Source organism: Anguilla anguilla, chromosome 17 (genome assembly GCF_013347855.1).
Source record: "Anguilla anguilla isolate fAngAng1 chromosome 17, fAngAng1.pri, whole genome shotgun sequence".
In the NCBI taxonomy this organism is placed as follows: domain Eukaryota; kingdom Metazoa; phylum Chordata; class Actinopteri; order Anguilliformes; family Anguillidae; genus Anguilla; species Anguilla anguilla.
This window is the reverse complement of record NC_049217.1, coordinates 11827564-11851118: the sequence shown is the minus strand read 5'-3', so window position 1 is coordinate 11851118 and position 23555 is coordinate 11827564. Positions and strand designations below refer to the sequence as shown.

At 34.5% G+C, this 23555-nt stretch overlaps 1 protein-coding gene across 1 annotated transcript in view; it reads left to right on the top strand.

Annotated features, from left to right (window-relative positions):
• Positions 1 to 23155, top strand: part of LOC118216160 (retinoic acid-induced protein 1-like) — a 64190-nt gene extending 41035 nt beyond the window's left edge. The window contains exon 5 of the mRNA XM_035397200.1: positions 21749 to 23155. Coding sequence (XP_035253091.1) covers positions 21749 to 21757 — 9 coding nt within the window. The 3' untranslated portion in view covers positions 21758 to 23155. The remainder of the gene's footprint in view (positions 1 to 21748) is intronic.
• Positions 23156 to 23555: the final 400 nt, after the last annotated feature.

Below are 23555 nucleotides of genomic sequence, written 5' to 3'. Positions count from 1 at the left end.
AATGAATAACAATCTTTTTAAAAAACCTGAAACATATCATTTTCCATTTGTATTATTGTATTCGTGATATTTAGCTTGATTCTTAATCAATTTTAAATGGGTTTTCTGAAGTTTTCCAAGCTACCAATGGCTTCAATTAGGGTTATGGGCCCAAATTAGGGTTAGGGTTAGCAAAACCGTAAGTCTGGGGGTAAAGGCAAGTTCACCACTGTGTTCAGCAGCTTGAAGAATGGTTAGGACACAGGTTTGTTAATGATTTTGAATGAGTCAAATATTTTCTACTGTAGCAGGGGTACCTATGGCTATAAAAAAATGTGCAATATATTAATATTTTTTCAATGAAAAACAATCTTTTTAAAAAACCTGAAACATATCATTTTCCATTTGTATTATTGTATTCGTGATATTTAGCTTGATTCTTAATCAATTTTAAATGGGTTTTCTGAAGTTTTCCAAGGTACCAATGGCTTCAATTAGGGTTAAGGGCCCAAATTAGGGTTAGGGTTAGGAAAACCGTAAGTCTGAGGGTAAAGGCAAGTTGACGGCTGTGTTCAGCAGCTTGAAGAATAGTTAGGACACAGGTTTGTTAACGATTTTGAATGAGTCAAATATTTTCTACTGTAGCATGGGTACCTATGGCCATAAAAAAATGTGTAATATATTAATATTTTTTCAATGAATAACAATCTTTTTAAAAAACCTGAAACATATCATTTTCCATTTGTATTATTGTATTCGTGATATTTAGCTTGATTCTTAATCAATTTTAAATGGGTTTTCTGAAGTTTTCCAAGCTACCAATGGCTTCAATTAGGGTTAAGGGGCCAAATTAGGGTTAGGGTTAGGAAAACCGTAAGTCTGAGGGTCAAGGCAAGTTCACCGCTGTGTTCAGCAGCTTGAAGAATGGTTAGGACACAGGTTTGTTAATGATTTTGAATGAGTCAAATATTTTCTACTGTAGCATGGGTACCTATGGCCATTAAAAAATGAGCAATATATAAAAACTTTTTCAAGAAATAAATCTTTTTAAAAGACCTGAAACATATCATTTTGCATTTGTATTATTGTATTCATGATATTTAGCTTGATTTTTAATCAATTTTAAATGGGTTTTCTGAAGTTTTCCAAGCTACCAATGGCTTCAATTAGGGTTAAGGGCCCAAATTAGGGTTAGGGTTAGGAAAACCGTAAGTCTGGGGGTAAAGGCAAGTTGACGGCTGTGTTCAGCAGATTGAAGAATAGTTAGGACACAGGTTTGTTAACGATTTTGAATGAGTCAAATATTTTCTACTGTAGCATGGGTACCTATGGCCATAAAAAAATGTGCAATATATTAATATTTTTTCAATGAATAAAAATCTTTTTAAAAAACCTGAAACATATCATTTTCCATTTGTATTATTGTATTCGTGATATTTAGCTTGATTCTTAATCAATTTTAAATGGGTTTTCTGAAGTTTTCCAAGCTACCAATGGCTTCAATTAGGGTTAAGGGCCCAAATTAGGGTTAGGGTTAGGAAAACCGTAAGTCTGAGGGTAAAGGCAAGTTGACGGCTGTGTTCAGCAGCTTGAAGAATAGTTAGGACACAGGTTTGTTAACGATTTTGAATGAGTCAAATATTTTCTACTGTAGCATGGGTACCTATGGCCATAATAAAATGTGCAATATATTAATATTTTTTCTATGAATAACAATATTTTTAAAAAACCTGAAACATATCATTTTCCATTTGTATTATTGTATTCGTGATATTTAGCTTGATTCTTAATCAATTTTAAATGGGTTTTCTGAAGTTTTCCAAGCTACCAATGGCTTCAATTAGGGTTAAGGGCCCAAATTAGGGTTAGGGTTAGGAAAACCGTAAGTCTGAGGGTAAAGGCAAGTTGACGGCTGTGTTCAGCAGCTTGAAGAATAGTTAGGACACAGGTTTGTTAACGATTTTGAATGAGTCAAATATTTTCTACTGTAGCATGGGTACCTATGGCCATTAAAAAATGAGCAATATATAAAAACTTTTTCAAGAAATAAATCTTTTTAAAAGACCTGAAACATATCATTTTGCATTTGTATTATTGTATTCGTGATATTTACCTTAATTTTTAATCAATTTTAAATGGGTTTTCTGAAGTTTTCCAAGGTACCAATGGCTTCAATTAGGGTTAAGGGCCCAAATTAGGGTTAGGGTTAGGAAAACCGTAAGTCTGAGGGTAAAGGCAAGTTGACGGCTGTGTTCAGCAGCTTGAAGAATAGTTAGGACACAGGTTTGTTAACGATTTTGAATGAGTCAAATATTTTCTACTGTAGCATGGGTACCTATGGCCATAAAAAAATGTGCAATATATTAATATTTTTTCAATGAATAACAATCTTTTTTAAAAACCTGAAACATATCATTTTCCATTTGTATTATTGTATTCGTGATATTTAGCTTGATTCTTAATCAATTTTAAATGGGTTTTCTGAAGTTATCCAAGGTACCAATGGCTTCAATTAGGGTTAAGGGCCCAAATTAGGGTTAGGGTTAGGAAAACCGTAAGTCTGAGGGTAAAGGCAAGTTGACGGCTGTGTTCAGCAGCTTGAAGAATAGTTAGGACACAGGTTTGTTAATGATTTTGAATGAGTCAAATATTTTCTACTGTAGCAAGGGTGCCTATGGCTATAAAAAAATGTGCAATATATTAATATTTTTTCAATGAAAAACAATCTTTTTAAAAACCTGAAACATATCATTTTCCATTTGTATTATTGTATTCGTGATATTTAGCTTGATTCTTAATCAATTTTAAATGGGTTTTCTGAAGTTTTCCAAGGTACCAATGGCTTCAATTAGGGTTAAGGGCCCAAATTAGGGTTAGGGTTAGGAAAACCGTAAGTCTGAGGGTAAAGGCAAGTTGACGGCTGTGTTCAGCAGCTTGAAGAATAGTTAGGACACAGGTTTGTTAACGATTTTGAATGAGTCAAATATTTTCTACTGTAGCATGGGTACCTATGGCCAGAAAAAAATGTGCAATATATTAATATTTTTTCAATGAAAAACAATCTTTTTAAAAAACCTGAAACATATCATTTTCCATTTGTATTATTGTATTCGTGATATTTAGCTTGATTCTTAATCAATTTTAAATGGGTTTTCTGAAGTTTTCCAAGGTACCAATGGCTTCAATTAGGGTTAAGGGGCCAAATTAGGGTTAGGGTTAGGAAAACCGTAAGTCTGAGGGTAAAGGCAAGTTGACGGCTGTGTTCAGCAGCTTGAAGAATGGTTAGGACACAGGTTTGTTAACGATTTTGAATGAGTCAAATATTTTCTACTGTAGCATGGGTACCTATGGCCATAAAAAAATGTGCAATATATTAATATTTTTTCAATGAATAACAATCTTTTTAAAAAACCTGAAACATATCATTTTCCATTTGTATTATTGTATTCGTGATATTTAGCTTGATTCTTAATCAATTTTAAATGGGTTTTCTGAAGTTTTCCAAGCTACCAATGGCTTCAATTAGGGTTAAGGGGCCAAATTAGGGTTAGGGTTAGGAAAACCGTAAGTCTGAGGGTAAAGGCAAGTTGACGGCTGTGTTCAGCAGCTTGAAGAATAGTTAGGACACAGGTTTGTTAACGATTTTGAATGAGTCAAATATTTTCTACTGTAGCATGGGTACCTATGGCCATAAAAAAATGTGCAATATATTAATATTTTTTCAATGAATAACAATCTTTTTAAAAAACCTGAAACATATCATTTTCCATTTGTATTATTGTATTTGTGATATTTAGCTTGATTCTTAATCAATTTTAAATGGGTTTTCTGAAGTTTTCCAAGCTACCAATGGCTTCAATTAGGGTTAAGGGGCCAAATTAGGGTTAGGGTTAGGAAAACCGTAAGTCTGAGGGTCAAGGCAAGTTCACCGCTGTGTTCAGCAGCTTGAAGAATGGTTAGGACACAGGTTTGTTAATGATTTTGAATGAGTCAAATATTTTCTACTGTAGCATGGGTACCTATGGCCATTAAAAAATGAGCAATATATAAAAACTTTTTCAAGAAATAAATCTTTTTAAAAGACCTGAAACATATCATTTTGCATTTGTATTATTGTATTCGTGATATTTACCTTAATTTTTAATCAATTTTAAATGGGTTTTCTGAAGTTTTCCAAGGTACCAATGGCTTCAATTAGGGTTAAGGGCCCAAATTAGGGTTAGGGTTAGGAAAACCGTAAGTCTGAGGGTAAAGGCAAGTTGACGGCTGTGTTCAGCAGCTTGAAGAATAGTTAGGACACAGGTTTGTTAACGATTTTGAATGAGTCAAATATTTTCTACTGTAGCATGGGTACCTATGGCCATAAAAAAATGTGCAATATATTAATATTTTTTCAATGAATAACAATCTTTTTAAAAAACCTGAAACATATCATTTTCCATTTGTATTATTGTATTCGTGATATTTAGCTTGATTCTTAATCAATTTTAAATGGGTTTTCTGAAGTTTTCCAAGGTACCAATGGCTTCAATTAGGGTTAAGGGCCCAAATTAGGGTTAGGGTTAGGAAAACCGTAAGTCTGAGGGTAAAGGCAAGTTGACGGCTGTGTTCAGCAGCTTGAAGAATAGTTAGGACACAGGTTTGTTAACGATTTTGAATGAGTCAAATATTTTCTACTGTAGCAAGGGTGCCTATGGCTATAAAAAAATGTGCAATATATTAATATTTTTTCAATGAAAAACAATCTTTTTAAAAAACCTGAAACATATAATTTTCCATTTGTATTATTGTATTCGTGATATTTAGCTTGATTCTTAATCAATTTTAAATGGGTTTTCTGAAGTTTTCCAAGGTACCAATGGCTTCAATTAGGGTTAAGGGCCCAAATTAGGGTTAGGGTTAGGAAAACCGTAAGTCTGAGGGTAAAGGCAAGTTGACGGCTGTGTTCAGCAGCTTGAAGAATAGTTAGGACACAGGTTTGTTAACGATTTTGAATGAGTCAAATATTTTCTACTGTAGCATGGGTACCTATGGCCATAAAAAAATGTGCAATATATTAATATTTTTTCAATGAATAACAATCTTTTTAAAAAACCTGAAACATATCATTTTCCATTTGTATTATTGTATTCGTGATATTTAGCTTGATTCTTAATCAATTTTAAATGGGTTTTCTGAAGTTTTCCAAGCTACCAATGGCTTCAATTAGGGTTAAGGGGCCAAATTAGGGTTAGGGTTAGGAAAACCGTAAGTCTGAGGGTAAAGGCAAGTTGACGGCTGTGTTCAGCAGCTTGAAGAATAGTTAGGACACAGGTTTGTTAACGATTTTGAATGAGTCAAATATTTTCTACTGTAGCATGGGTACCTATGGCCATAAAAAAATGTGCAATATATTAATATTTTTTCAATGAATAACAATCTTTTTAAAAAACCTGAAACATATCATTTTCCATTTGTATTATTGTATTCGTGATATTTAGCTTGATTCTTAATCAATTTTAAATGGGTTTTCTGAAGTTTTCCAAGCTACCAATGGCTTCAATTAGGGTTAAGGGGCCAAATTAGGGTTAGGGTTAGGAAAACCGTAAGTCTGAGGGTCAAGGCAAGTTCACCGCTGTGTTCAGCAGCTTGAAGAATGGTTAGGACACAGGTTTGTTAATGATTTTGAATGAGTCAAATATTTTCTACTGTAGCATGGGTACCTATGGCCATTAAAAAATGAGCAATATATAAAAACTTTTTCAAGAAATAAATCTTTTTAAAAGACCTGAAACATATCATTTTGCATTTGTATTATTGTATTCGTGATATTTACCTTAATTTTTAATCAATTTTAAATGGGTTTTCTGAAGTTTTCCAAGCTACCAATGGCTTCAATTAGGGTTAAGGGCCCAAATTAGGGTTAGGGTTAGGAAAACCGTAAGTCTGAGGGTAAAGGCAAGTTCACCGCTGTGTTCAGCAGCTTGAAGAATGGTTAGGACACAGGTTTGTTAATGATTTTGAATGAGTAAAATATTTTCTACTGTAGCAGGGGTACCTATGGCCATTAAAAAATGTGCAATATATTAATATTTTTTCAATGAATAACAATCTTTTTAAAAAACCTGAAACATATCATTTTCCATTTGTATTATTGTATTCGTGATATTTAGCTTGATTCTTAATCAATATTAAATGGGTTTTCTGAAGTTTTCCAAGCTACCAATGGCTTCAATTAGGGTTAAGGGCCCAAATTAGGGTTAGGGTTAGGAAAACCGTAAGTCTGGGGCTAAAGGCAAGTTCACAGCTGTGTTCAGCAGCTTGAAGAATGGTTAGGACACAGGTTTGTTAACGATTTTGAATGAGTCAAATATTTTCTACTGTAGCATGGGTACCTATGGCCATAAAAAAATGTGCAATATATTAATATTTTTTCAATGAAAAACAATCTTTTTAAAAAACCTGAAACATATCATTTTCCATTTGTATTATTGTATTCGTGATATTTACCTTAATTTTTAATCAATTTTAAATGGGTTTTCTGAAGTTTTCCAAGCTACCAATGGCTTCAATTAGGGTTAAGGGCCCAAATTGGGGTTAGGGTTAGGAAAACCGTAAGTCTGAGGGTAAAGGCAAGTTCACCACTGTGTTCAGCAGCTTGAAGAATGGTTAGGACACAGGTTTGTTAATGATTTTGAATGAGTCAAATATTTTCTACTGTAGCAAGGGTGCCCATGGCCATAAAAAAATGTGCAATATATTAATATTTTTTCAATGAAAAAAAATCTTTTTAAAAGACCTGAAACATATCATTTTGCATTTGTATTATTGTATTCGTGATATTTACCTTAATTTTGAATCAATTTTAAATGGGTTTTCTGACGTTTTCCAAGCTACCAATTGTTTAAATTTGGGTTAAGGGCCCAAATTAGGGTTAGGGTTAGGAAAACCGTAAGTCTGAGGGTATAGGCAAGTTGACGGCTGTGTTCAGCAGCTTGAAGAATAGTTAGGACACAGGTTTGTTAACGATTTTGAATGAGTCAAATATTTTCTACTGTAGCATCGGTACCTATGGCCATAAAAAAATGTGCAATATATTAATATTTTTTCAATGAATAACAATCTTTTTAAAAAACCTGAAACATATCATTTTCCATTTGTATTATTGTATTCGTGATATTTAGCTTGATTCTTAATCAATTTTAAATGGGTTTTCTGAAGTTTTCCAAGCTACCAATGGCTTCAATTAGGGTTAAGGGCCCAAATTAGGGTTAGGGTTAGGAAAACCGTAAGTCTGAGGGTAAAGGCAAGTTCACCACTGTGTTCAGCAGCTTGAAGAATGGTTAGGACACAGGTTTGTTAATGATTTTGAATGAGTCAAATATTTTCTACTGTAGCATGGGTACCTATGGCCAGAAAAAAATGTGCAATATATTAATATTTTTTCAATGAAAAACAATCTTTTTAAAAAACCTGAAACATATCATTTTCCATTTGTATTATTGTATTCGTGATATTTAGCTTGATTCTTAATCAATTTTAAATGGGTTTTCTGAAGTTTTCCAAGCTACCAATGGCTTCAATTAGGGTTAAGGGGCCAAATTAGGGTTAGGGTTAGGAAAACCGTAAGTCTGAGGGTAAAGGCAAGTTGACGGCTGTGTTCAGCAGCTTGAAGAATAGTTAGGACACAGGTTTGTTAACGATTTTGAATGAGTCAAATATTTTCTACTGTAGCATGGGTACCTATGGCCATAAAAAAATGTGCAATATATTAATATTTTTTCAATGAATAACAATCTTTTTAAAAAACCTGAAACATATCATTTTCCATTTGTATTATTGTATTCGTGATATTTAGCTTGATTCTTAATCAATATTAAATGGGTTTTCTGAAGTTTTCCAAGCTACCAATGGCTTCAATTAGGGTTAAGGGCCCAAATTAGGGTTAGGGTTAGGAAAACCGTAAGTCTGGGGCTAAAGGCAAGTTCACAGCTGTGTTCAGCAGCTTGAAGAATGGTTAGGACACAGGTTTGTTAATGATTTTGAATGAGTCAAATATTTTCTACTGTAGCAAGGGTGCCTATGGCCATAAAAAAATTGGCAATATATTAATATTTTTTCAATGAAAAAAAATCTTTTTAAAAGACCTGAAACATATCATTTTTCATTTGTATTATTGTATTCGTGATATTTACCTTAATTTGTAATCAATTTTTAATGGGTTTTCTGAAGTTTTCCAAGCTACCAATGGCTTCAATTAGGGTTAAGGGCCCAAATTAGGGTTAGGGTTAGGAAAACCGTAAGTCTGAGGGTAAAGGCAAGTTCACAGCTGTGTTCAGCAGCTTGAAGAATGGTTAGGACACAGGTTTGTTAACGATTTTGAATGAGTCAAATATTTTCTACTGTAGCATGAGTACCTATGGCCATAAAAAATGTGCAATATATTAATATTTTTTCAAAGAAAAAAAATCTTTTTAAAAAACCTGAAACATATCATTTTCCATTTGTATTATTGTATTCGTGATATTTAGCTTGATTTTTAATCAATTTTAAATGGGTTTTCTGAAGTTATCCAAGCTACCAATGGCTTCAATTAGGGTTAAGGGCCCAAATTAGGGTTAGGGTTAGGAAAACCGTAAGTCTGAGGGTAAAGGCAAGTTCACAGCTGTGTTCAGCAGCTTGAAGAATGGTTAGGACACAGGTTTGTTAATAATTTTGAATGAGTCAAATATTTTCTACTGTAGCATGGGTACCTATGGCCATAAAAAATGTGCAATATATTAATATTTTTTCAATAAATAAAAATCTTTTTAAAAAACCTGAAACATATCATTTTCCATTTGTATTATTGTATTCGTGATATTTAGCTTGATTCTTAATCAATTTTAAATGGGTTTTCTGAAGTTTTCCAAGCTACCAATGGCTTCAATTAGGGTTAAGGGCCCAAATTAGGGTTAGGGTTAGGAAAACCGTAAGTCTGGGGGTAAAGGCAAGTTGACGGCTGTGTTCAGCAGCTTGAAGAATAGTTAGGACACAGGTTTGTTAACGATTTTGAATGAGTCAAATATTTTCTACTGTAGCATGGGTACCTATGGCCATAATAAAATGTGCAATATATTAATATTTTTTCAATGAATAAAATTTTTTTTTAAAAACCTGAAACATATCATTTTCCATTTGTATTATTGTATTCGTGATATTTAGCTTGATTCTTAATCAATTTTAAATGGGTTTTCTGAAGTTTTCCAAGCTACCAATGGCTTCAATTAGGGTTAAGGGCCCAAATTAGGGTTAGGGTTAGGAAAACCGTAAGTCTGAGGGTAAAGGCAAGTTGACGGCTGTGTTCAGCAGCTTGAAGAATAGTTAGGACACAGGTTTGTTAACGATTTTGAATGAGTCAAATATTTTCTACTGTAGCAAGGGTGCCTATGGCTATAAAAAAATGTGCAATATATTAATATTTTTTCAATGAAAAACAATCTTTTTAAAAAACCTGAAACATATCATTTTCCATTTGTATTATTGTATTCGTGATATTTAGCTTGATTCTTAATCAATTTTAAATGGGTTTTCTGAAGTTTTCCAAGGTACCAATGGCTTCAATTAGGGTTATGGGCCCAAATTAGGGTTAGGGTTAGGAAAACCCTAAGTCTGAGGGTAAAGGCAAGTTGACGGCTGTGTTCAGCAGCTTGAAGAATGCTTAGGACACAGGTTTGTTAATGATTTTGAATGAGTAAAATATTTTCTACTGTAGCTTGGCTACCTATGGCCATTAAGGACCTGTGCAATATATTCATTTTTATTCAAGAAATAAAAATGTTTTTAAGACCTGAAACATATTATTTTGCATTTGTATTATTTTATTCTTGATATTTACCTTGTTTATTAATCAATTTTGAATCAGTTTTCTGAAGTTTTCCAATCTACCAATGGCTTCAATTAGGGTTAAGGGCCCAATCTAGGGTTAGGGTTAGGAAAACGGTAAGTCTGAGGGTAAAGGCAAGTTCACGGCTGTGTTCAGCAGCTTGAAAAATGGTTAGGACACAGGTTTGTTAATGACTTTGAATGAGTCAAATATTTTCTACTGTAGCATGGGTACCTATGGCCATTAAAAAATGAGCAATATATAAAAAATTTTTCAAGGAAAAAATCTTTTTAAAAGACCTGAAACATATCATTTTCCATTTGTATTATTGTTTGCGTGATATTTAGCTTGATTTTTAATCAATTTTAAATGGGTTTTCTGAAGTTTTCCAAGCTACCAATGGCTTCAATTAGGGTTAAGGGCCCAAATTAGGGTTAGGGTTAGGAAAACCGTAAGTCTGAGGGTAAAGGCAAGTTCACAGCTGTGTTTAGCAGCTTGAAGAATGGTTAGGACACAGGTTTGTTAATGATTTTGAATGAGTCAAATATTTTCTACTGCAGCAACTGTGCCTATGGCCATAAAAAAATGTGCAATATATTAATATTTTTTCAATGAAAAAAAATCTTTTTAAAAGACCTGAAACATATCATTTTGCATTTGTATTATTGTATTCGTGATATTTACCTTAATTTTTAATCAATTTTAAATGTGTTTTCTGAAGTTTTCCAAGCTACCAATGGCTTCAATTAGGGTTAAGGGCCCAAATTAGGGTTAGGGTTAGGAAAACCGTAAGTCTGAGGGTAAAGGCAAGTTCACAGCTGTGTTCAGCAGCTTGAAGAATGGTTAGGAAACAGGTTTGTTAATGATTTTGAATGAGTCAAATATTTTCTACTGTAGCATGGGTACCTATGGCCATAAAAAAATGTGCAATATATTAATATTTTTTCAATGAAAAAAAATCTTTTTAAAAAACCTGAAACATATCATTTTCCATTTGTATTATTGTATTTGTGATATTTAGCTTGATTTTTAATCAATTTTAAATGGGTTTTCTGAAGTTTTCCAAGCTACCAATGGCTTCAATTAGGGTTAAGGGCCCAAATTAGGGTTAGGGTTAGGAAAACCGTAAGTCTGAGGGTAAAGGCAAGTTGACGGCTGTGTTCAGCAGCTTGAAGAATAGTTAGGACACAGGTTTGTTAACGATTTTGAATGAGTCAAATATTTTCTACTGTAGCATGGGTACCTATGGCCATAATAAAATGTGCAATATATTAATATTTTTTCAATGAATAAAATTTTTTTTTTAAAACCTAAAACATATAATTTTCCATTTGTATTATTGTATTCGTGATATTTAGCTTGATTCTTAATCAATTTTAAATGGGTTTTCTGAAGTTTTCCAAGCTACCAATGGCTTCAATTAGGGTTAAGGGCCCAAATTAGGGTTAGGGTTAGGAAAACCATAAGTCTGAGGGTAAAGGCAAGTTCACAGCTGTGTTCAGCAGCTTGAAGAATAGTTAGGACACAGGTTTGTTAACGATTTTGAATGAGTCAAATATTTTCTACTGTAGCATGGGTACCTATGGCCATAAAAAAATGTGCAATATATTAATATTTTTTCAATGAAAAAAAATCTTTTAAAAAAACCTGAAACATATCATTTTCCATTTGTATTATTGTATTCGTGATATTTAGCTTGATTTTTAATCAATTTTAAATGGGTTTTCTGAAGTTTTCCAAGCTACCAATGGCTTCAATTAGGGTTAAGGGCCCAAATTAGGGTTAGGGTTAGGAAAACCGTAAGTCTGAGGGTAAAGGCAAGTTCACAGCTGTGTTCAGCAGCTTGAAGAATGGTTAGGACACAGGTTTGTTAATGATTTTGAGTGAGTCAAATATTTTCTACTGTAGCATGGGTACCTATGGCCATAATAAAATGTGCAATATATTAATATTTTTTCAATGAATAAATTTTTTTTTTTAAAACCTGAAACATATCATTTTCCATTTGTATTATTGTATTCGTGATATTTAGCTTGATTCTTAATCAATTTTAAATGGGTTTTCTGAAGTTTTCCAAGCTACCAATGGCTTCAATTAGGGTTAAGGGCCCAAATTAGGGTTAGGGTTAGGAAAACCGTAAGTCTGAGGGTAAAGGCAAGTTGACGGCTGTGTTCAGCAGCTTGAAGAATAGTTAGGACACAGGTTTGTTAACGATTTTGAATGAGTCAAATATTTTCTACTGTAGCATGGGTACCTATGGCCATAATAAAATGTGCAATATATTAATATTTTTTCAATGAATAAAATTTTTTTTTTAAAACCTGAAACATATCATTTTCCATTTGTATTATTGTATTTGTGATATTTAGCTTGATTCTTAATCAATTTTAAATGGGTTTTCTGAAGTTTTCCAAGCTACCAATGGCTTCAATTAGGGTTAAGGGCCCAAATTAGGGTTAGGGTTAGGAAAACCGTAAGTCTGAGGGTAAAGGCAAGTTCACCGCTGTGTTCAGCAGCTTGAAGAATGGTTAGGACACAGGTTTGTTAATGATTTTGAATGAGTCAATTATTTTCTACTGTAGCAAGGGTGCCTATGGCCATAAAAAAATGTGCAATATATTAATATTTTTTCAATGAAAAAAAATCTTTTTAAAAGACCTGAAACATATCATTTTGCATTTGTATTATTGTATTCGTGATATTTACCTTAATTCTTAATCAATTTTAAATGGGTTTTCTGAAGTTTTCCTAGCTACCAATGGCTTCAATTAGGGTTAAGGGCCCAAATTAGGGTTAGGGTTAGGAAAACCGTAAGTCTGAGGGTAAAGGCAAGTTGACGGCTGTGTTCAGCAGCTTGAAGAATAGTTAGGACACAGGTTTGTTAACGATTTTGAATGAGTCAAATATTTTCTACTGTAGCATGGGTACCTATGGCCATAAAAAAATTTTCAATATATTAATATTTTTTCAATGAAAAAAAATCTTTTTAAAAAACCTGAAACATATCATTTTCCATTTGTATTATTGTATTTTTTTTATTTACCTTGATTTTTAATCAATTTTAAATGGGTTTTCTGAAGTTTTCCAAGCTACCAATGGCTTCAATTAGGGTTATGGGCCCAAATTAGGGTTAGGGTTAGGAAAACCCTAAGTCTGAGGGTAAAGGCAAGTTGACGGCTGTGTTCAGCAGCTTGAAGAATGCTTAGGACACAGGTTTGTTAATGATTTTGAATGAGTCAAATATTTTCTACTGTAGCTTGGCTACCTATGGCCATAATAAAATGTGCAATATATTAATATTTTTTCAATGAATAAAATTTTTTTTTTAGAACCTGAAACCTATCATTTTCCATTTGTATTATTGTATTCGTGATATTTAGCTTGATTCTTAATCAATTTTAAATGGGTTTTCTGAAGTTTTCCAAGCTACCAATGGCTTCAATTAGGGTTATGGGCCCAAATTAGGGTTAGGGTTAGGAAAACCCTAAGTCTGAGGGTAAAGGCAAGTTGACGGCTGTGTTCAGCAGCTTGAAGAATGCTTAGGACACAGGTTTGTTAATGATTTTGAATGAGTCAAATATTTTCTACTGTAGCTTGGCTTCCTATGGCCATTAAGGACCTATGCAATATATTCATTTTTATTCAAGAAATAAAAATGTTTTTAAGACCTGAAACATATTATTTTGCATTTGTATTATTTTATTCTTGATATTTACCTTGTTTATTAATCAATTTTGAATCAGTTTTCTGAAGTTTTCCAATCTACCAATGGCTTCAATTAGGGTTAAGGGCCCAATCTAGGGTTAGGGTTAGGAAAACGGTAAGTCTGAGGGTAAAGGCAAGTTCACGGCTGTGTTCAGCAGCTTGAAAAATGGTTAGGACACACGTTTGTTAATGACTTTGAATGAGTCAAATATTTTCTACTGTAGCATGGGTACCTATGGCCATTAAAAAATGAGCAATATATAAAAAATTTTTCAATGAAAAAAAATCTTTTTAAAAAACCTGAAACATATCATTTTCCATTTGTATTATTGTTTGCGTGATATTTACCTTGATTTTTAATCAATTTTAAATGGGTTTTCTGAAGTTTTCCAAGCTACCAATGGCTTCAATTAGGGTTAAGGGCCCAAATTAGGGTTAGGGTTAGGAAAACCGTAAGTCTGAGGGTAAAGGCAAGTTCACAGCTGTGTTTAGCAGCTTGAAGAATGGTTAGGACACAGGTTTGTTAATGATTTTGAATGAGTCAAATATTTTCTACTGCAGCAACTGTGCCTATGGCCATAAAAAAATGTGCAATATATTAATATTTTTTCAATGAAAAAAAATCTTTTTAAAAGACCTGAAACATATCATTTTGCATTTGTATTATTGTATTCGTGATATTTACCTTAATTTTTAATCAATTTTAAATGTGTTTTCTGAAGTTTTCCAAGCTACCAATGGCTTCAATTAGGGTTAAGGGCCCAAATTAGGGTTAGGGTTAGGAAAACCGTAAGTCTGAGGGTAAAGGCAAGTTCACAGCTGTGTTCAGCAGCTTGAAGAATGGTTAGGAAACAGGTTTGTTAATGATTTTGAATGAGTCAAATATTTTCTACTGTAGCATGGGTACCTATGGCCATAAAAAAATGTGCAATATATTAATATTTTTTCAATGAATAAAATTTTTTTTTTAAAACCTGAAACATATCATTTTCCATTTGTATTATTGTATTCGTGATATTTAGCTTGATTCTTAATCAATTTTAAATGGGTTTTCTGAAGTTTTCCAAGCTACCAATGGCTTCAATTAGGGTTAAGGGCCCAAATTAGGGTTAGGGTTAGGAAAACCGTAAGTCTGAGGGTAAAGGCAAGTTCACAGCTGTGTTCAGCAGCTTGAAGAATAGTTAGGACACAGGTTTGTTAACGATTTTGAATGAGTCAAATATTTTCTACTGTAGCATGGGTACCTATGGCCATAAAAAAATGTGCAATATATTAATATTTTTTCAATGAAAAAAAATCTTTTTAAAAAACCTGAAACATATCATTTTCCATTTGTATTATTGTATTCGTGATATTTAGCTTGATTTTTAATCAATTTTAAATGGGTTTTCTGAAGTTTTCCAAGCTACCAATGGCTTCAATTAGGGTTAAGGGCCCAAATTAGGGTTAGGGTTAGGAAAACCGTAAGTCTGAGGGTAAAGGCAAGTTCACAGCTGTGTTCAGCAGCTTGAAGAATGGTTAGGACACAGGTTTGTTAATGATTTTGAGTGAGTCAAATATTTTCTACTGTAGCATGGGTACCTATGGCCATAAAAAAATGTGCAATATATTAATATTTTTTCAATAAATAAAAATCTTTTTAAAAAACCTGAAACATATCATTTTCCATTTGTATTATTGTATTCGTGATATTTAGCTTGATTCTTAATCCATTTTAAATGGGTTTTCTGAAGTTTTCCAAGCTACCAATGGCTTCAATTAGGGTTAAGGGCCCAAATTAGGGTTAGGGTTAGGAAAACCGTAAGTCTGAGGGTAAAGGCAAGTTGACGGCTGTGTTCAGCAGCTTGAAGAATAGTTAGGACACAGGTTTGTTAACGATTTTGAATGAGTCAAATATTTTCTACTGTAGCATGGGTACCTATGGCCATAATAAAATGTGCAATATATTAATATTTTTTCAATGAATAAATTTTTTTTTTTTAAACCTGAAACATATCATTTTCCATTTGTATTATTGTATTCGTGATATTTAGCTTGATTCTTAATCAATTTTAAATGGGTTTTCTGAAGTTTTCCAAGCTACCAATGGCTTCAATTAGGGTTAAGGGCCCAAATTAGGGTTAGGGTTAGGAAAACCGTAAGTCTGAGGGTAAAGGGAAGTTGACGGCTGTGTTCAGCAGCTTGAAGAATAGTTAGGACACAGGTTTGTTAACGATTTTGAATGAGTCAAATATTTTCTACTGTAGCATGGGTACCTATGGCCATAATAAAATGTGCAATATATTAATATTTTTTCAATGAATAAAATTTTTTTTTTTAAACCTGAAACATATCATTTTCCATTTGTATTATTGTATTCGTGATATTTAGCTTGATTCTTAATCAATTTTAAATGGGTTTTCTGAAGTTTTCCAAGCTACCAATGGCTTCAATTAGGGTTAAGGGCCCAAATTAGGGTTAGGGTTAGGAAAACCGTAAGTCTGAGGGTAAAGGCAAGTTCACCGCTGTGTTCAGCAGCTTGAAGAATGGTTAGGACACAGGTTTGTTAATGATTTTGAATGAGTCAATTATTTTCTATTGTAGCAAGGGTGCCTATGGCCATAAAAAAATGTGCAATATATTAATATTTTTTCAATGAAAAAAAATCTTTTTAAAAGACCTGAAACATATCATTTTGCATTTGTATTATTGTATTCGTGATATTTACCTTAATTTTTAATCAATTTTAAATGTGTTTTCTGAAGTTTTCCAAGCTACCAATGGCTTCAATTAGGGTTAAGGGCCCAAATTAGGGTTAGGGTTAGGAAAACCGTAAGTCTGAGGGTAAAGGCAAGTTGACGGCTGTGTTCAGCAGCTTGAAGAATAGTTAGGACACAGGTTTGTTAACGATTTTGAATGAGTCAAATATTTTCTACTGTAGCATGGGTACCTATGGCCATAAAAAAATTTGCAATATATTAATATTTTTTCAATGAAAAAAAATCTTTTTAAAAAACCTGAAACATATCATTTTCCATTTGTATTATTGTATTTTTTTTATTTACCTTGATTTTTAATCAATTTTAAATGGGTTTTCTGAAGTTTTCCAAGCTACCAATGGCTTCAATTAGGGTTATGGGCCCAAATTAGGGTTAGGGTTAGGAAAACCCTAAGTCTGAGGGTAAAGGCAAGTTGACGGCTGTGTTCAGCAGCTTGAAGAATGCTTAGGACACAGGTTTGTTAATGATTTTGAATGAGTCAAATATTTTCTACTGTAGCTTGGCTACCTATGGCCATAATAAAATGTGCAATATATTAATATTTTTTCAATGAATAAAATTTTTTTTTTAGAACCTGAAACCTATCATTTTCCATTTGTATTATTGTATTCGTGATATTTAGCTTGATTCTTAATCAATTTTAAATGGGTTTTCTGAAGTTTTCCAAGCTACCAATGGCTTCAATTAGGGTTAAGGGCCCAAATTAGGGTTAGGGTTAGGAAAACCGTAACTCTGAGGGTAAAGGCAAGTTCACAGCTGTGTTCAGCAGCTTGAAGAATAGTTAGGACACAGGTTTGTTAACGATTTTGAATGAGTCAAATATTTTCTACTGTAGCATGGGTACCTATGGCCATAATAAAATGTGCAATATATTAATATTTTTTCAATGAATAAAATTTTTTTTTTAGAACCTGAAACATATCATTTTCCATTTGTATTATTGTATTCGTGATATTTAGCTTGATTCTTAATCAATTTTAAATGGGTTTTCTGAAGTTTTCCTAGCTACCAATGGCTTCAATTAGGGTTAAGGGCCCAAATTAGGGTTAGGGTTAGGAAAACCGTAAGTCTGAGGGTAAAGGCAAGTTCACAGCTGTGTTCAGCAGCTTGAAGAATAGTTAGGACACAGGTTTGTTAACGATTTTGAATGAGTCAAATATTTTCTACTGTAGCATGGGTACCTATGGCCATAAAAAAATGTGCAATATATTAATATTTTTTCAATGAAAAAAAATCTTTTTAAAAAACCTGAAACATATCATTTTCCATTTGTATTATTGTATTTGTGATATTTAGCTTGATTTTTAATCAATTTTAAATGGGTTTTCTGAAGTTTTCCAAGCTACCAATGGCTTCAATTAGGGTTAAGGGCCCAAATTAGGGTTAGGGTTAGGAAAACCGTAAGTCTGAGGGTAAAGGCAAGTTGACGGCTGTGTTCAGCAGCTTGAAGAATAGTTAGGACACAGGTTTGTTAACGATTTTGAATGAGTCAAATATTTTCTACTGTAGCATGGGTACCTATGGCCATAAAAAAATGTGCAATATATTAATATTATTTCAATGAATAAAATTTTTTTTTTAAAACCTGAAACATATCATTTTCCATTTGTATTATTGTATTCGTGATATTTAGCTTGATTCTTAATCAATTTTAAATGGGTTTTCTGAAGTTTTCCAAGCTACCAATGGCTTCAATTAGGGTTAAGGGCCCAAATTAGGGTTAGGGTTAGGAAAACCGTAAGTCTGAGGGTAAAGGCAAGTTCACCGCTGTGTTCAGCAGCTTGAAGAATGGTTAGGACACAGGTTTGTTAATGATTTTGAATGAGTCAAATAATTTCTACTGTAGCAAGGGTGCCTATGGCCATAAAAAAATGTGCAATATATTAATATTTTTTCAATGAAAAAAAATCTTTTTAAAAGACCTGAAACATATCATTTTGCATTTGTATTATTGTATTCGTGATATTTACCTTAATTTTTAATCAATTTTAAATGGGTTTTCTGAAGTTTTCCAAGCTACCAATGGCTTCAATTAGGGTTAAGGGCCCAAATTAGGGTTAGGGTTAGGAAAACCGTAAGTCTGAGGGTAAAGGCAAGTTGACGGCTGTGTTCAGCAGCTTGAAGAATAGTTAGGACACAGGTTTGTTAACGATTTTGAATGAGTCAAATATTTTCTACTGTAGCATGGGTACCTATGGCCATAATAAAATGTGCAATATATTAATATTTTTTCAATGAATAAAATTTTTTTTTTAGAACCTGAAACATATCATTTTCCATTTGTATTATTGTATTCGTGATATTTAGCTTGATTTTTAATCAATTTTAAATGGGTTTTCTGAAGTTTTCCAAGCTACCAATGGCTTCAATTAGGGTTAAGGGCCCAAATTAGGGTTAGGGTTAGGAAAACCGTAAGTCTGAGGGTAAAGGCAAGTTGACGGCTGTGTTCAGCAGCTTGAAGAATAGTTAGGACACAGGTTTGTTAACGATTTTGAATGAGTCAAATATTTTCTACTGTAGCATGGGTACCTATGGCCATAATAAAATGTGCAATATATTAATATTTTTTCAATGAATAAAATTTTTTTTTTAGAACCTGAAACATATCATTTTCCATTTGTATTATTGTATTCGTGATATTTAGCTTGATTCTTAATCAATTTTAAATGGGTTTTCTGAAGTTTTCCTAGCTACCAATGGCTTCAATTAGGGTTAAGGGCCCAAATTAGGGTTAGGGTTAGGAAAACCGTAAGTCTGAGGGTAAAGGCAAGTTCACAGCTGTGTTCAGCAGCTTGAAGAATAGTTAGGACACAGGTTTGTTAACGATTTTGAATGAGTCAAATATTTTCTACTGTAGCATGGGTACCTATGGCCATAAAAAAATGTGCAATATATTAATATTTTTTCAATGAAAAAAAATCTTTTTAAAAAACCTGAAACATATCATTTTCCATTTGTATTATTGTATTTGTGATATTTAGCTTGATTTTTAATCAATTTTAAATGGGTTTTCTGAAGTTTTCCAAGCTACCAATGGCTTCAATTAGGGTTAAGGGCCCAAATTAGGGTTAGGGTTAGGAAAACCGTAAGTCTGAGGGTAAAGGCAAGTTCACAGCTGTGTTCAGCAGCTTGAAGAATGGTTAGGACACAGGTTTGTTAATGATTTTGAATGAGTCAAATATTTTCTACTGTAGCATGGGTACCTATGGCCATAAAAAAATGTGCAATATATTAATATTTTTTCAATGAAAAAAAATCTTTTTAAAAAACCTGAAACATATCATTTTGCATTTGTATTATTGTATTCGTGATATTTACCTTGATTTTTAATACATTTTAAATAGGTTTTCTGAAGTTTTCCAAGCTACCAATGGTCTGAGGGTAAAGGCAAGTTCACGGCTGTGTTCAGCAGCTTGAAGAATGGTTAGGACACACGTTTGTTAATGATTTTGAATGAGTCAAATATTTTCTACTGTAGCATGGGTACCTATGGCCATTAAAAAATGAGCAATATATAAAAAATATCAAGGAAAAAATCTTTTTAAAAGACCTGAAACATATCATTTTCCATTTGTATTATTGTTTGCGTGATATTTACTTTCTAGAACTACTGTAGAGCAAAGTTCCACACACAGGCACTTGTTGACACATCTGCCTGTCTCCTGCCTCCCCTGACCACCTAGTGAAACCCCTGCTTTTTCCTGGCATGCTCCTTGTGTGAAACATTACTTGTTCATTAGTGATTTTCTGGTTCCAGCGCATGTTGATTCTGTCATTCCTCCTTGGCAACAAAACGGATGGCCCTGACACAATTATGAGGCTTCAATTATGGGGCGTGTGACAGCAGCATAACACAGACAGACACTCACATATGTACAGCTCACGTGCACACAAACACACACACACACACACACACACACACACGTACAGCTTGCATGTGCACGCACACACACAAATATCTGCTTGCATGGAGGGACAGGGAGATCAAAGTATTCTCAGCAGCCAAGAGGATCCAAACCAGCAAGTCAATCCACAATGCCAAACAGAACATTGTAAAAGCATCCCCAAAGTAAAGCTGGCCCAGTGGTGGTAGGTTTAGCACACGCTCCTGCTGAAAGATAAAAGCTGCTGTTGTTTTATTGAAATGTTTTTGATGTAAACCCAAAATAAATGTGTTGTATCTATGCAGCCAAATTGAAGATAACAACACAGTCAGTTTATTGTTAAAAATCTATAGAATTAGCCCAGCTCTGTAGGTTTCAGGCCAGCTTCAGCCCTGCAGGTTGAGATTAAACCTCAAGCTGATATGCACGGCACCTGCTCTGGAAGCACTGCTCTTATTTTCCTCATTATTCCTCTCCTCTGGCTTTATATAAAAAATACTGGATTTACGACTCTGCTGCTCCACCTTGTGGTCATTCGCGACACTGCACTGAGGGAAGTTTCAGTGCCACCCAACACCCGTGCATGTCAGACGTTCAGTCTAAAGACTCTGGTCTATTTGCTGCCAGTATATGAGCTCAAAATAAATACAGAACTGCAGTATGGACCCCATTCTGAGACGGCTGGAATATCTTCTGTTCTGTGTATACCAAGAACCAGGCTTGCACTCACACACAGGAACGAAATGTGTGTGCCTTCTAAACTCACCACAGCAGATTGGATTGGGCAACACAGCAAAAGCACAGGATTTTCTCCTGCCTGGATGCTTCTTAGATTTATTATTTGCTTGAACAAAAACAGGATTGTGCCTGTTGTATCCTGCTATAATGCAGAGAATGAGCAGCACACTTACCCAACTGGCCTGCGCAGGTTTTTCTGACTGCACAGGCAGCGCTGCCCTGTTTCATGTAGCATGCGTTTTATTGGTCGACTCCACGTTATAGCACAGTGTCTTCAATCCTGCCCTCCAAATCCCCACCAACCCCATGCTGGAGCCGAGCCACAGCCCGACTCTGCCCTGTGTTCATGTAAAAATAATATCATAATGGAATAACCCAAGCCTGGGCCTGCGTAGTACTTTCTGTGTGGTCAGATGGTAGAGCAGTTAATGTTTGTCAGCTGTGAGACACTGTGGTGATTGTGGTTATTTTTTTGTTGGAAACCCTGAAAAGTGGCAATCTTCTTCGGGACTGGAAAGGTATGGCGCATGCCCTGCCAACCTGGACAGCCGACCTGGCATGCCAGTTACCTGAGCGGCATCTGTAAACTGATTGTGTAGCAGAAAGCACGCGGTTTGTGTAGCTCACTGCCATGTCTGTGTTCCTGTGGGTTGCTAGCCGGTATTAAGGATGTGTTCTTTTGCGAGAAAGTACTGGGATCTCAATGGCACAACGGAGAGCGTTTCTTTCATTCTGCTACAGAAATAGACAGCACAATTAGTCCAGCGAGCGATGTTTCTGCATTCTGTGCGTTTACATGTCTTCCTAATATACTTTCTTCGTTTGTTCCTATTTCGCAGGACTTGTAAAATAAATTTGAAGAGATTCATCTCCTATGCAGTGCAACAAGGGACAGAACGTGACATGAGCCCTGCTGAACGAATTCACCCGGATTGCACAGCTCAACTGGAAAAGCGATTCAGAGCATTCCTGCGGCGCGGCTGCGGAAATCCGGCGAGCCGCGTTTCTAACGGGGACACTTAGCCCCGTTCGGACGTGCGTGTCTGCCGCTCCAGAACAGGAGCAGCAGAGAAGATATTAGTGTGGGTCAACGCCAGCTTAAAACCCAAATGTGCCACTCTGTTCGGGATAAAGGGGTCCGTTTCGATTTGGTCCGACCACAGTCACACAGATATTAAGGTCCATCGGGCCCTGATTCAGATACTTTGAATCAAATACTTTAACCATTTAGACACCGGTAAAATTCCTGCCGATTACAGAAAAAGTTATTCGGAACAAAAATCTTCTTTCATATGATTCTCCGTTTTGTTAAAATAGTCTGAGATCTGCAGGAGATTTTCTAAATTGTAGTAGTATCTGAAGAATTGAAGTATATCTTATGTAGTTGACCCAGGTCTGAGCATCGAACCCATCCCCGCCAGGTTTTAGCAGATATCAGTATTTTGGAATTGCGTGCGCAGATGTGCTCTGATAGCAAGATGTCACAAATCCGTACTCACTGGATGTATTTCAATGTATGCTTGAGTGTTATAATGTACATGGCGTGCTCTAAAACAAGTAAATATTCTGATATTTAACTAAAGGTATTTTACTATATAATGCTCTTCCGACCTGTATTTTGATGTGCATTTGCAGACGTAAGGCCTTCATATCGATATCCATTCAGCGTGAATATTTCCAAAACTCGAGTCGTGATCTTGTGAGCGACGAGTGAGGCACGCGACCCTCGGACTTCCTGTCTGCGCTGTAGTTGAAATCTTGCAAGCGAAGTCCTAGTTTATGCGCCACGCTCTCGACTTTCACGTCATTTGTGCCACTTATCGTGAGCTTGATAACGCGCACGTCTCTGTTGAGGACTGAGATGGGGCAGGGCCATAGTCCATATTCTCATTCAGTACTGCGATTCACCTTTGACCTTTTTTTTTTTTGGGGGGGGGGGGGGGGGGGGGGGCACAAAACTGATGTAACTGATCACGATGCACACACACACCTCAGCTAGGTATAGTTAATAACGTGACCGTAAAGTCATGAGTTTTAAAACAATGCATCCAGCGATCTTGATGATTCTCAGTTCTGAACTTATCATTATTTAATGGTGTATATAAGTATTTGACACTGTTTAAATGTAAGATGTGATGTACTTAAATAATTGTGTATAGTATTTCTTAGAGATGTTTATTTTCTATAAAGTAAATGTCATTGACTATAAAAGAAAAATGTTATTAAACAAATGAATTAAAATAATTTCTTGGGGGGAGGGGGTGGACGTCGCTTGTCGTCTGGGTTGGGGTCATGCGTTGATTCCTGTTTATTTTGGTAAATGTATGGTGTTTGTTATGCACATGTGTATTTAGCAAACAATGCTCTTATATCAACGGGTGTGATCCAGTTGTAAGTGCTACACAGGATCATGTGACCACACTCTTAGCCGTTAACATTCATGGGATAGATGGCTGTATTAAACAGCCATGAGTAACTTGTGCCTGACCTGACATTTTGAATGTTCCACTGTTCCCAAAGACTACAACAGAGCCACTGAGATGAGTGGCAGCTAACTGGGAACAGAGCTCTGAATCGAGTATTTGTAAATTTGTTAGTAATTCTAAGGAATTATTCAGTCTTGCACATGGACGATGGTTTTCCTAG